The following is a 13030-nucleotide window of genomic DNA, read 5'->3' as shown; positions in this document are numbered from 1 at the left end:
CATTTTGTGTTTTTTGTTAGAATTACCGTGGGGGGGGGGGGGCGTCTTACCCCATGTTACCCTATTCAAAAAATATATCACACCAATAACTATTTCTATATTGTCCAAGAGCTGACAACCAACTTTAAAAAGTTAGAACCGACTGATACGTTAACTCCGAATCTCCCTGACTTAGAATTCTGCAAACACCTTGATTATATCACATCTACCTGCACTCTCAGTTCTAAACAAATTCAGCAAGTCCCGTTGCAAATTCTTAGCTTTAAAGTCCAATAAAGAATAACTCAAACACACAGAGACAAAAACACCTACAACATGCAAAAATGTCCCGAACCTGAACCCATGGCAGTTCACCACATGAATGTCTTCACGAGTCCACGTAAAAGCTGGGTAATATCTAGCAATGTTAAAAGATCATTTCTGTGTTTTAAACCACCATTTCCACACATGTTGGTGTTTAAATGACTGAGGTATAGAAAGTTTTGAATCCATGCAGGAGATTCTTCAGCCGGCAGCTGAACCAGCTGCAGCAGCTGCAACGTATTTCTTCGGGGCGTTTGCGCCCATCAAAATGGCGTCCACAGAAAGAGCTTCTTGTTGCAAGCGACAGGGTCACACTGTTCAGAATCAGAGTCAGAAGGAGCTTTATTGCCAAGTAGTGTTTTACACATACGAGGAATTTGCTTTGGTGATGAGGTGCTACACGTAGACAAACATACAGTTGACATAAATAAATGTAGAAATATATAAATATAAAATAAACAGATGCAAGTTATATAAGAATATTAAAAGAATTGAGAAAAATAATAACTATTTGCAGAGAAAGAACAATATGTGCATTATTCTGGGTTTGTGTTGTGCAGACGTGTTGCAACGGAAGAGAATATTGTGTACATAAATATATAAATTGACAATAGAAAAATAACAACAAAGATTAACAATTAACAACAAATATGTGCACCAGTTACACCAGGTGTCACAACATCATGGAAAGGATCCCTACGTGGTACTCCAGGTGACCCCCCTTTGTTTTTAACAGGAAGCTGAAGTCTTGCTCAAGGACACCTTATGCTCTGAAATCTCGTGAGAGGCGAGATGTTGCAGGAAGATGACCATTAAGATGGTCAAAACAAACCAGTTCTAGCATAACTGTAAGGCCCCATCCACACTGCTGCGTTTTGGTTTTAAGACCGAGACCTTTTTCTACATTTGCTCCTCCCGTCCAGACTAAAACGGCTGCAGACCCCGTTTTTCGTTTCAAAACTCTGGAGAGTGTTTTAGTGAAGACGGGCAAAAACAGATAACTTTGGAATCGATGACGCAGACGCTCACGCTCGGCTCTCTGATTGGCTCTTATAAGTCATGCAAAGCAGAAACACGATGCTGCTGAAAGAGTTTTTGAGTTGCTATTTTTGTTAAAATATTTTGTCCCATCCAAATAACACTTACAGCCTACACTTGTACTGTGCATGTCGGCATTTACTTTGCGGCATCTCCCAGTCTGTTTCCCGCTGCCACAGCCACTTTTAACTCCCGTGTTATATTCAGTAACAGTCCCAGCTCGTTATTGGTCCATGCAAAATAAAATCCGGTGCGGTTCTTCATCTGCATTACTTATTCTTTCGCAAAATTTTCTGTAACTACGGAACAGACCATCTGCTTCATGTTTACACCGGCACGCTCGCGCCCAGCGTAACTGAACGGCCACTAGATGTGCGTTTTCAGTCGTTTTAATATACATGGAGATCGTATTTGTTTTAAAACTTGTTTTTAAACCAAAATGGAGTGGTGTGGATGGGGCCTCAGGGTCTGCAGCCATGCTAGCAGTTGTGAGGGTGGACAGAGGTACAGCAGTGCTTTACAATTGCATCTGCATTTTATAATTGCTATATTTGTCAGAGGTCGCACGCCTCTGGAGCAACTAGGGGTTAAGTGTCTTGCTCAGGGACACATTGGTGGACGTGTCGCAGTGGGAATCGAACCCCGATCTCCCACTCCAAAGGCATGCGTCTCATCCGCTCAAAATGACAAGGCTAACGTGCTGATGCTAAGCAGGGTCATTCAGCCTGGACGACAGTGGTGGACCGACAGAGCGACGCCTCTAGCATCACTAAAAATATTAAGTGAGTGCAAAATTTTATCTGCTTTAATTTCAGATTGTTACTGCAGATTCAAGCTGCGGCATCACATTCAGCTGGGAAAGACGTTAAAGAGACGTGAACACTTGCTGTGTATCTTTAGTTTCTGACTATTTATAATATATGGACCCAGGTGTAAGGGGTGATGGGGGAGTTTTGGTTCCTGTTACAAAGAAATCAGACGAGTGGTCGTACCGGCCCTTTAATTATTAAGTCACTGAACAAGCTCATTGGTGTTTAAAAACCCTCCACCAGCCACTTCACACCACGTCCACCACGTCTCTGTCATCCGTCTTAAAGCTGGGGCAGGCGTGCTTATGTTAGAAGCATGTTTTGTTGTATTTATTGAAGCTGCTACCAGTGGTAAAAAACATTCTGATGTGACGCCTGTGCGGTGAAAGTTTGGTTTGGTTTGTGCAAAAAACTGAGATTTACATTTGGAGTTTTGAAGCTGAAATCATTAGTCGATTAATTGATTAGGACCAAATCTGCCTGTCATAGAATAGCAACATATGTATTATATATCCTATCAACATATTGAGGAGGGACATTTTGATCATGTTTAACTGTTGATGCGTACCACCCAATATATATTTTGATTACGGCCTTGAGCTGCTTTTCATAATGTAATTTTTCAAGCTGTGGACTGTTGGTCAGACAAAACAAGAGATTTGAAGACTGACTTAAGTGTGACGTGCATGTTCCACTATATTTGGACATTCTTTAAACCAAACGATTAATCAGTTAATCAAAAGATAATAACTGACAGCTGAATCAATTTGCTGGACGCTAACAGACTCAACAAACTGATCCACAAGGCCCCTGACGTTGTGAGGCTGGAGCTGGACTCTCTGTAGCTGGTGTTGAACGCTCATCCGTCCAAAATGCGCATTCCTGCTTGTGACCATCAAACTCTGGATTTTAATCCATTCCAGCTCTCAGCATTATCAGCACTCACTATTATTATAGTAAGTATTTATTCCTTATACTTTCTGTCACATACTGTACATATTAAGTAAGGATTTCTGGTTCTGATTCTGAAAATTATTGTTATTTGCAGCCCTGTTGAAATGCATGTTAGTGTAAAACACAAAACGACTCTGAGGGTAATTACTGAAGCTTTAAAGCTGGAACAATTAGTGTTTCTTGGACGAGATGCAGGTGAAATGTCCCCTACAGTTCAGTCTGCAGCATCACCGACAGCATTTCCAGTTTAAACCTGAGCTTTGTAACATCTCTTCAGAGACTCCAGATGAAAATCAGCCTGTTGTATTTGCAGAAAAGTTGCCAATAAATAAAAATACAAGCGGCTGTGACAACATCTGTATATGACCTTGTTTCTAAAATGAAATAATAAATAACAAAGTGTAAATGAATAAAACCTTAACTCTCGTTCATGAGTTCCAAGGCTGAGTGTTAATTAATATATTATATTTACCTTTAAAGTGGCAGAAGTGAAGCTGAAAATTTTCTCACCTGGAAGAAAGAAGAGAAGCAGGAGAAACCCGATCGATCCACTGCAGAGAAGCTTCATCCCGCTCTGATAACTGTTATTGATCCGGTAAATAACGATCGATTACACTACTGTGATGACAGATCAGCCAGCATCTGACCGCTGAGAGGAGAGGATGAAACACAATGAGAGAGAGAGAGAGAGAGAGAGAGAGAGCAGCTGGTGATGCGGGGCAGTGTGTGTTTGCTGTAGTGCGGCGGTCGCTGCATGTGTTGTATGAGGGGTCATTAGTGCCACATACAGGCTGGTGACCGGGGGTGGAAGAAGATCCTTTATCAACACCACACTGTGCAAACACAACAAGTAGAAGTCCTGCATTCAAACATTACTTAAGTAAAAGTATGTACATATAATCAGCAGCATGTCCTCACTGTGCTACTCGTTCTCACTCCCAAGTCGTCACATGTGGACACATGGTTAAGACCCGATTGCGTCACTTTGTAATGCACTGGGGAAAGGTTGCATCACTTTTGATCGGTAAAGGTAGGCGTAGGCTAGGTAATATATAATAATAGGTAGTATTCTGCTTTTTGGCTTTTCCCTTCTTGTTTATTGAGTTTATACCTTTTTTGTGCTGTAACAGGTTTGCAAAGTGAAAAAGCCCAAAGGGAGTTCCCATCTCCCACAGAAAACTCTGCTTATCCCTGTGACATCACAGGGATGAAAGCTAAACGCGCCTCATATAACGCTCGCCAAGCGGCTACTCCGACACGCCCTCAGAAACAGCGAGCTGCAGCACACAGCTCTCCTCTCCCTTCCAAACACTAGCTACCCTCCAGGCAGTCAGTGGACATAAAGTTGTTCCTGTGATGTAGAGACAGAGCTCAGTTAAAACTTTATGGATACAGATTAATAACTCGCCGCTCTGAAACTCTCGCTCCAGTCCGTGTTGCCGAGCCGGTCGGCAACACGTACGGCTGAACCCGAGCCGTTTACCGGCTTCTCGCCGACCCGCCCTTCTCTGCTTCTGATTGGCTAGTAGTCCTTAACTATGAACTGAGCATGTGCAACTCCCAACAAAGATCATCTAGAGACAAGATGTATCACTCCATAGCTAAAACAAAGCCTTCAACACAGGCTGAAAAGAGGAGCTGCAGCAATGTGCAGTATGACAAAAAATATGGTGTTTTTTCTTAAATTAAACCATGTAAACCTGTTCTGGTACAACCACTAAATATGATTTTGAACCTGAAAATGAGCGCAATACCACCTCTTTTAGAGAAATGTCCAAGTAAGGAGGTGGTTGGGATGGAGGGTGGGCCAGAAGCTGGACGTTCAAACAGGAGATTTCCCGTGTGAAAGAAAAAGTCCACAGTAAAAATTTTTAATTTACGTGGGTTATATAGTCCAACGAAGGTTAAAGTCAAGGGCAACTGGACTTGGTTGAAGATACTAGAAGACGTTTCCTCATCCAAAGGACTTCTTCAGTTCTTCCAGTATCCAGTTGCCCTTGACTTTAACCTTCGTTGGATAACTATGACCTGGATGACTAAGAATCTTCATAGACATCGTGGGTTGTGTAGGTTATGCATGTAACGTTACTTAATTTACGTAAGTTAAAGGTTCAGTGTGTGAGATTTAGTGCCATCTAGTGGCGAGGGTTGTGAATTGCAACCATCTGTCCAGTCTACTACTGCCCCCTAACCTTTCAAAGAGCGTAGGACAGCTACGGTGGCTGACACAGGACAAAAGGTGTCAGTGGTCAGTCAAGAAATGAAGTTTCTTTAGGTAGATTTATTAAGAAATTGTATTTACTTAATTGTTCAGTAAAACCACATGTTATTGTGACTTGGCCACTGACAGATAACATGAGTGTGAAACACTGTCACTGTTTCTGCACCACAGTCCATTATAAACCACATTAGATAAAGTTTAGACAAACATTGAGAAGGGAAACACATTCATTCTCTCTGTGATTATGGACCCTCGCCAAAACTGCCCGCCAACAATAATATCTGGCCCGCTGCCAGTTTATGGCGCTTTGAATAGTTATATAATGTACATATCTAAGGTGTCATAATATGTGACAAATAAAGACTGAAGTTTCCATTCTTGGAATCAGGTGACGCAAATGAACATTGGACACACTGACAAAAAACTAGAAGAGGCTTGTCATGTGAAATAAATAATTATTTTATTACATAAAATGTGAAATAAATAGGAACACCGATCAACAATGGATCATGGATGGTGACATGGAACGATTCCATTGCCATGTTCTTATTAACAGAAGGTAAAAACAAGCAACAACAAAAACAAGTCAGAACATTTGTTAACAATGGAAATAATTAACAAGTAAGTCATGATCTTATGAGTTTAAGAGTGATTTGTGACACTGATTTTGTAGAAAGATCTACAAATTTATAATAATGTTAATGTTCTTATTCATTAATTTCACCACATCTTTAACACCCTGAATCAAACAGACTGGATTTTGTGGTGGCCATCACTGCCTGGGCTGAGGAAAACAGAAACCACTGTCTGGTGCCTTTAATTGGTGTTACTTCAAACATCAGATTCCACAGGCTGCATCATCACAGAGACCAAACTGATATCAATCTGAAACATCTGACTGTGAGAGAACAAGACAAGCCTTCTCTAAATGTCAGACTTTAGGATAATATCATCCTCATTATTCACTGGATCATGATGCAGAAATCAGATGCTTAAACACATCAGTCGTTCTTCTCTGCACGGGGAAGATTTCCTCCATCTACTGTTCCTCACTGACCTGACGCGCTCGCTGTGAACAGCTGCCAGTCAAAGAGTTGGAGGAATAAATAATAACTAATGAAGTTTGAAAAGTGAAGTAAGGAGATTAAGAGGAGATTAACGGATTAGCAGGAAATAAATTGGCCGGCAGACGCAGTGGGGATGAAGTCAAAGAGTCAAAACCCAAACAAAACGTTATTTCTTTTCTTTTTTTCTGGTTAGTTTTAGTTTTGTAAACTCACAAATAGACGATTTTAGGTTGATTTCAGTGGTTAATAGAAAACAAACAGGATGTGAAGAAGAAGGTTTTCAGCTTTATAACTGTAAACACATGAGATAATAGGATCATATGCTTTTATTCAAAAAACAAACTAACCAACAAAAGTGTTCAGGTGGTTGACCTTTCAAAGTGCTTTAGATATAAAATGTAGAAAAAGATAAAGATATAAAGATATAAAGTAAACACAAAGCAATACAAAGAGACAAATAGGATTTGAAGAGAGTAAATTAAAATAGAACATACAAATAAGTGAAATTGGAATAAAGAAGAGCTGAGAGTCGGGACAGACCTGCAGGTTTGTTCAGATATGTGGAGCATAAAAACTGTGATCTGCTTCTTTGTGTTTAGTTCAGACCTGGTCCCAGACCATCTGAGACCTTATGCCGTGGCGGCAGATCAGAAAGAAACCGTTCAGTGCTTCATAAACCAACCAGAGCTGGACTGTTGCTCAGCCTCAGACTCCCCGGCTGGCTTTCTTCTGTTTTTTCTGTTTGTTGAGTGAACTTGAAGATGCCTGAAGGTTAATTGAGCTGGGATGCTGCTGCTGTCGGCCAATTCTTTAATTCCTCCTGGAAATAAAAGTAAGAGCCTCTCAGGCGGGCCCGGGGCCAAAGCTGGACTGAACCAGCCAACAGAAACCCTTTACGGAGCCAAACGTTAACAATGCACACTGACACTGGGACCAGATGCTCCGTCAGCTCTGGTGTGAGCTAAACAACCGGACCAGGACCGCCTTAATACGTTGAATCGGGCTCTGGTTGGTTTTCCTCCTTTATAGAGTTTGTTTTGGGGAGACACATATCGGACGGCAGGCCAAAACTACCACACAGGGACCCTTTAGGGGAAGTGGTCTCGGTCCAGTCACAAAATAATTCTAATACAGCAAAAACACGTTTCAGCCACCTTACGCTCCGTTCTCGTGCCTCCTGAACAATGTTGGCGTAGTTACTCAAAAAAGGTAATGGATTACACATTACTAGTTACTTTTTTAAAGTAATGCCTTATTTTACCAGATTACTCACTGCTGAAAGTAACTAGTTACACTACTAGTTACATTACTTTTGGATTACTGCGTAACATCATCTGCGATGCACAATAACAATATAAAGTTAAATATACAGTGAGGAAAATAAGTATTTGAACACCCTGCTATTTTGCAAGTTCTCCCACTTAGAAATCATGGAGGGGTCTGAAAATGTCATTGTAGGTGCATGTCCACTGTGAGAGACATAATCTAAAAAAAATAATCCATTTATACTTAACTATTTATTTGTATGATACAGCTGCAAATAAGTATTTGAACACCTGTCTATCAGCTAGAATTCTGACTCTCAAAGACCTGTTAGTCGGCCTTCAAAATGTCCACCTCCACTCCATTTATTATCCTAAATTAGATGCACCTGTTTGAGGTCGTAAGCTGCATAAAGACACCTGTCCACCCCATACAATCAGTAAGAATCCAACTACTAACATGGCCAAGACCAAAGAGCTGTCCAAAGACACTAGAGACAACATGTTACACCTCCACAAGGCTTTCAATTTTATTTATATAGCGCCAAATCACAACAACAGTTATCTCACAGCGCTTTTCATAAAGAGCAGGTCTAGACCGAACTCTGTGATGATATTTACAGAAGCCCAACAGTTCCCACCAAGAGCAGCACTAGGCGACAGAGGCAAGGAAAAACTAAGAGGCAGAAACCTCGAGCAGAAGCCCATATATATACATATATATATGTATGATAGTGAGGAAAATTTGATTCATATTTACAACCAGGGCCCATTTGTTCAAAAAGTTTTATCTGGATCCGAACGATCTGGATTTGGAGATCCCGTGTTTTGCTGTCCAGGATCACGTAACCCCTCTTACTTTTGTGCCGGTTTTTCAAAGCAACACTGGATTGGATACAAGCTTTCCAGGATTACCACATCTGGATTTCCAGAGCTCTAAACGGGACCACAGATCAGAACGTAGGCCATTAATTTATATAAAGACCAACAGGCGGAACAGCCGGCGTGGGGACACTTTAATTTGAAGAGCCAGGAAACGCACAATAAAACAAGACCAACATTTCCTTCAGTTATCAATGAGCCACATCAAAGTGTGTCGCAGATAGACTGTGGAGAATCTGAGCCTGTGCTGTTCAACAGTTAAAATAAAGATCGCTCAGAGTTCAGAGAGCAGCTTGTAGCTTTCAGGAGGCTGATCTCAGACTGAGGGACTGACTGGACCTGCAGGAAGGGAAGCAGATGTTACAAACTGCTTCTGAATGGTTCACCTCCGATCATCCTGCTTTTGTAATTATCGTTCAGTGAGAAGTGACCGTTGACATTAAATTATTTTAGTTTGATATTGAAGCTGTTTGGGGGATTATTTATTTTATAACTTTATTGTACTGAATAGTTTATAGGTAATGTCTTTATCACTCTAAAGTTTAAACAAATCAAGTGCAAAATAGAAATAAATGTTTATACAGGCTTGTTGTGTTATTTGGAAAATTTAAAGGTTTTATGACATTTTGTTCCTGAATCCGGCCTTCTGTTGGGATCAGGATAATCACGGCCTTCATTCATTCATTCATTCATTCATTAATGTGTGTTTACATTTTCCTCACAGAGCAAACTGTTACATAGGGTCACGCGACGAGACACGAAGTACAAACAAACACAGATTTAACCATTTAGCATCTTGTCTCGTCCCGGACGTGTCTGAGACTTAATCATCTTAATCTGAGCGCCTCAGTTTCCAATCAAGTTCCAAAACATTTTAAAATACAAATTTAGGTTCACCAAACTCACATTCTGTGGTGCAATCACTGCCGTCTACTAAAGATAAAGCATCTCATCTTTATTGTAGACGGACCTCCAACTCTGTGGCTGACCTTGAAACTCACTTTAATGAATGCAGCCTGCAGGCCAAATGTCTCAGACTCTCTTCGGGAGAGTTATTACTGTAGTGAGCACGAAGCTGAAGGAAGGAGCGTGAACAGAAAAACCATCTCAGATCACATTTATCTTCTGAGCAGAGTCCAGGTTCTGCTCCAGGTTTCTACCTGTTAAAGGAAGTTTTTATTTCCCTCTGTCGCCAAGTGCTTGCTCACACTGGGTCTCTGTAAATAATATTACATGAGTACTGTCTGGACTGACGAACCTAATTTGTTGACGATTCATGTGTTCATTTTTTAATATCTGACTGGAGCTGAAGTGACAGACGTGACGATTCAGGCAGCATCATAAAAGTCTTTACAGTAAGTAAACCTCAGTGAAACTGAGCAGAGAAAGAACTATAGGCAGGTTTTTAAGATAAGATAATCCTTTATTGCTCCTCAGAGGGGAAATTCAGGTGTTGCAGCAGCACAAGGACAGAAATAAGTTCAGATAAGTCATAACTAATTAGAGGTATATCAAATTGATCAATTAAATTCACAACACACACACGCTTACTGTTTTATTTACTTTATTTAATGAATTGTATGAAATGAATTGTTCTTTTGCAATTTATTTGTAGCTTTGGCAATATTGTTGTTTTATATTCATGCCAATAAAGCTGAATTGAATTGAAATCTCTTGCAATTTAAATAGAAATAAAAAGTGAAGCAAACATCACATATAAAAGGAAGGGACTAAATCCAGCTCACATGAGGCTGTTTCATTTCTCAGTCACACGTCTTTAAATCCATTTAATGGGACTAGATCGTTTGGATGTAGCACGTTCTGCAAATTATTCCAGGGAGCAAAGTAAGAGCTTTATTTTCCTGGTGAGAGAGCCACCTGGTGGACCCAGCGTGGCCTTATACACTAAAATACACAGCGTCTGTGTGGACTTAGTGAGGGCCAGTCTGCCAGATCATAAAGTGTCCAATAGTGAATCCAGGAACCAGAGTCAGTAATGAAATGAGAAGCCCTGCAGCACAGAGAGTCTAAACACCCTGAAACACTTCAATAAGTAGCCTGCACAAGTTATTTCCTGGATTTCATGTTAAAAACAAGCATTATTTCATAAAAACAGAAGCCATACGAGAGCAATTAAAGTGGACAAGGTAAGCAGTACACATACACACATAATACTGCAGTACTGTCTCAAGTGAAGTAACACAGGGGTGTGATTGAAGCTCCAAAGTACTTTAGGGAATACTATAACTATATATACCGTACTATATAACTATACTAACTGTACCACAAGAGGGAGTACAAGTGACCCCCGTTAGGTGTAAGAGTTGAATGGGGACAGATACTTTCATGTGTTCGGCTGCTGTTGATGAGCAAGATCATCGACTCTTTAGTTACTTTTCAATCCTCACTAACAAAATGTCTGAGTGGCCACAATAATTAGTATAATTGAGTGTTTTCTGGGGGTAGTATTTATTTTCAGTGTCATTGTTGTTGTTGTTATTATTATTTCATTTTTTTCTGAGTTTATTTCTTCTTCCCACTCCTTTTTCGAATGTGTAAAGAAATTGACAAGAAAAAATTTCTTTGGCTGTAACTATTTTTCTTAGTAATTTATGTGTATAATTTAATAATTTGTAATAATAATAATGATAATTTGTGTTATTTAATCATTTTGATTTGTTTATTTGATTGCATTTTTTTGTCGGCTGTTTCTGTTTTACATATATTGGAAATAAACCTTTAATAATAATAAAATAGCATGAAATGTTGTCAATATGCTGTTGTTTTAAATTTCTGTTTATACTTTGTACAGGCAAATTCACTTTAAGTAAAACTGAATGAACTTCCTTATATATTCTATAGTAATGTTGTGACAGAAATAATATTGTATTGTATATAGGAATGTGTAAGGAATAATTTTATTGTAGATTGCATTGTTACTGAATTTTATTTTTAAAGAGAAACGATGTGTAACTACCTTTTCATGACGCTCCTCCCCATTTGCCTTCAGTCGTCTGGCTTTCTTGTGTTTTTATCCTTTTGATGGTATCTGTAGCTGGGGAATCTCTGGCTGGAGGCTCCACTTTTATGTTTACAATCAATAAAGAAGTTCAATCAATCAATCAGTAGCAGCAAAGTGTGGAGTATCATGAAACCATCTAATGATACTGATAAGATTTAACTTTAGACTTTAAAGATCCCACTCAGGGGAAGTTCACTTGTTACAGCAGCTCCAGATACAACAGATAAAAGTACATAAAGACAGAAAAGAAATCGAAAGATTTATAATGTACATATAACTCTTATTCATGTCTGCACAGGTGAGGCTGGTGTGTTGTTTTCTAGGTAAAGCAAATTTAGGCCTGAGACTGAAAAAACTGGGGAAAGAGACGGAGGAAGCAGGATGTAGATACACCTGAGCGTCCACCGAGGGGCGTCAGAGAAACATTACACCCAATCTATCATCAAGGTTGTCCTGCAGGAAAACACATTACAACAGAGATGTAAAACATGTTTTGTAAGTGTATATGTAGTTGTATTATTAGTAATAATAGTGTAGTACCAGAAGAAGTTTCAGATCCTATAAGAAAAAGATTGATTAATGATTCATCATTTGTATAAGCAGCATTTTAATATTGTTCTTTTAATCTATAATGACTCGTTGTGTTTTAAGATGGTATGCATTTATTTATTTAGATTTATTTATTTATGGCTACTGGTGGGCTAAGTATTTAGATCCTTTACATAAGTAAAAGTACTAATACCACACTGTAGAAGTACTCTGTTACAAGTAAAAATTCTGAATTGAAAATGTTACTTAGCTAAAAGTATGTACGTTTAATCAGGAAAATCTGCTTAAAGTAACAAAAGTAAAACTGAAATGACTTGAAGGATCAGTTGCCAATCAATTTTCTGTTAACCGACTAATCGTTTTAGCTGTACTGGTATAAACTGTTGGGTACTTTAATTTATAACAAATATCAGAATTAATAAACTCTACTATAAAATATATATTTTTAGGAGAGCTTTTTGTTGAACTTTTCTTTGCCTAATTGCTTTTATTTTCATGCTCTTTATTTTTTAGCACTTACCTCTTTTTATCCTGTAGCACGTTGAGATTTGTTTGAATCTAAAGTACTTTGCAAATAAATGTATTATGATTATTAATATCTATCATTTGTATTTAAGTACAGTACTTGAATAACTGTACTTAGTTACTTTCCACCACAACAGTATTTCAGTACTTTCTTAAAAGGATCGTTTAATACATCATTTATATATATAGTTTAACGTATTTATTTATTTTGTATTTACGTGTTGGTTTACAGATAAAACCAAATCAATCTTTATATAAAATCGGATAAATTCGGAATATTTGATGAAATATTCCTTTTTTATGCCGTGCAGCTGATTTGCATAGAGACACGACTCCACTCTCTGATTGGCCGAGCGCCCTGTCAATCCATGACGCAGCGTCCAATCACAGCGGGCGCA

The 13030-nt window shown here is 39.0% G+C and overlaps 1 protein-coding gene across 1 annotated transcript in view; it reads right to left on the bottom strand.

The window, feature by feature from the left end:
• LOC123963409 (neuronal acetylcholine receptor subunit alpha-10-like) overlaps positions 1–3813 on the bottom strand; it is a 22804-nt gene extending 18991 nt beyond the window's left edge. The window contains exon 1 of the mRNA XM_046040254.1: positions 3615–3813. Coding sequence (XP_045896210.1) covers positions 3615–3672 — 58 coding nt within the window. The 5' untranslated portion in view covers positions 3673–3813. The remainder of the gene's footprint in view (positions 1–3614) is intronic.
• Positions 3814–13030: the final 9217 nt, after the last annotated feature.

The sequence above is a fragment of the Micropterus dolomieu genome, linkage group LG23 (assembly GCF_021292245.1).
Source record: "Micropterus dolomieu isolate WLL.071019.BEF.003 ecotype Adirondacks linkage group LG23, ASM2129224v1, whole genome shotgun sequence".
NCBI lineage: Eukaryota > Metazoa > Chordata > Actinopteri > Centrarchiformes > Centrarchidae > Micropterus > Micropterus dolomieu.
Note: the sequence above shows the minus strand (reverse complement) of the source record. Positions and strands in the feature narration are given on the sequence as shown.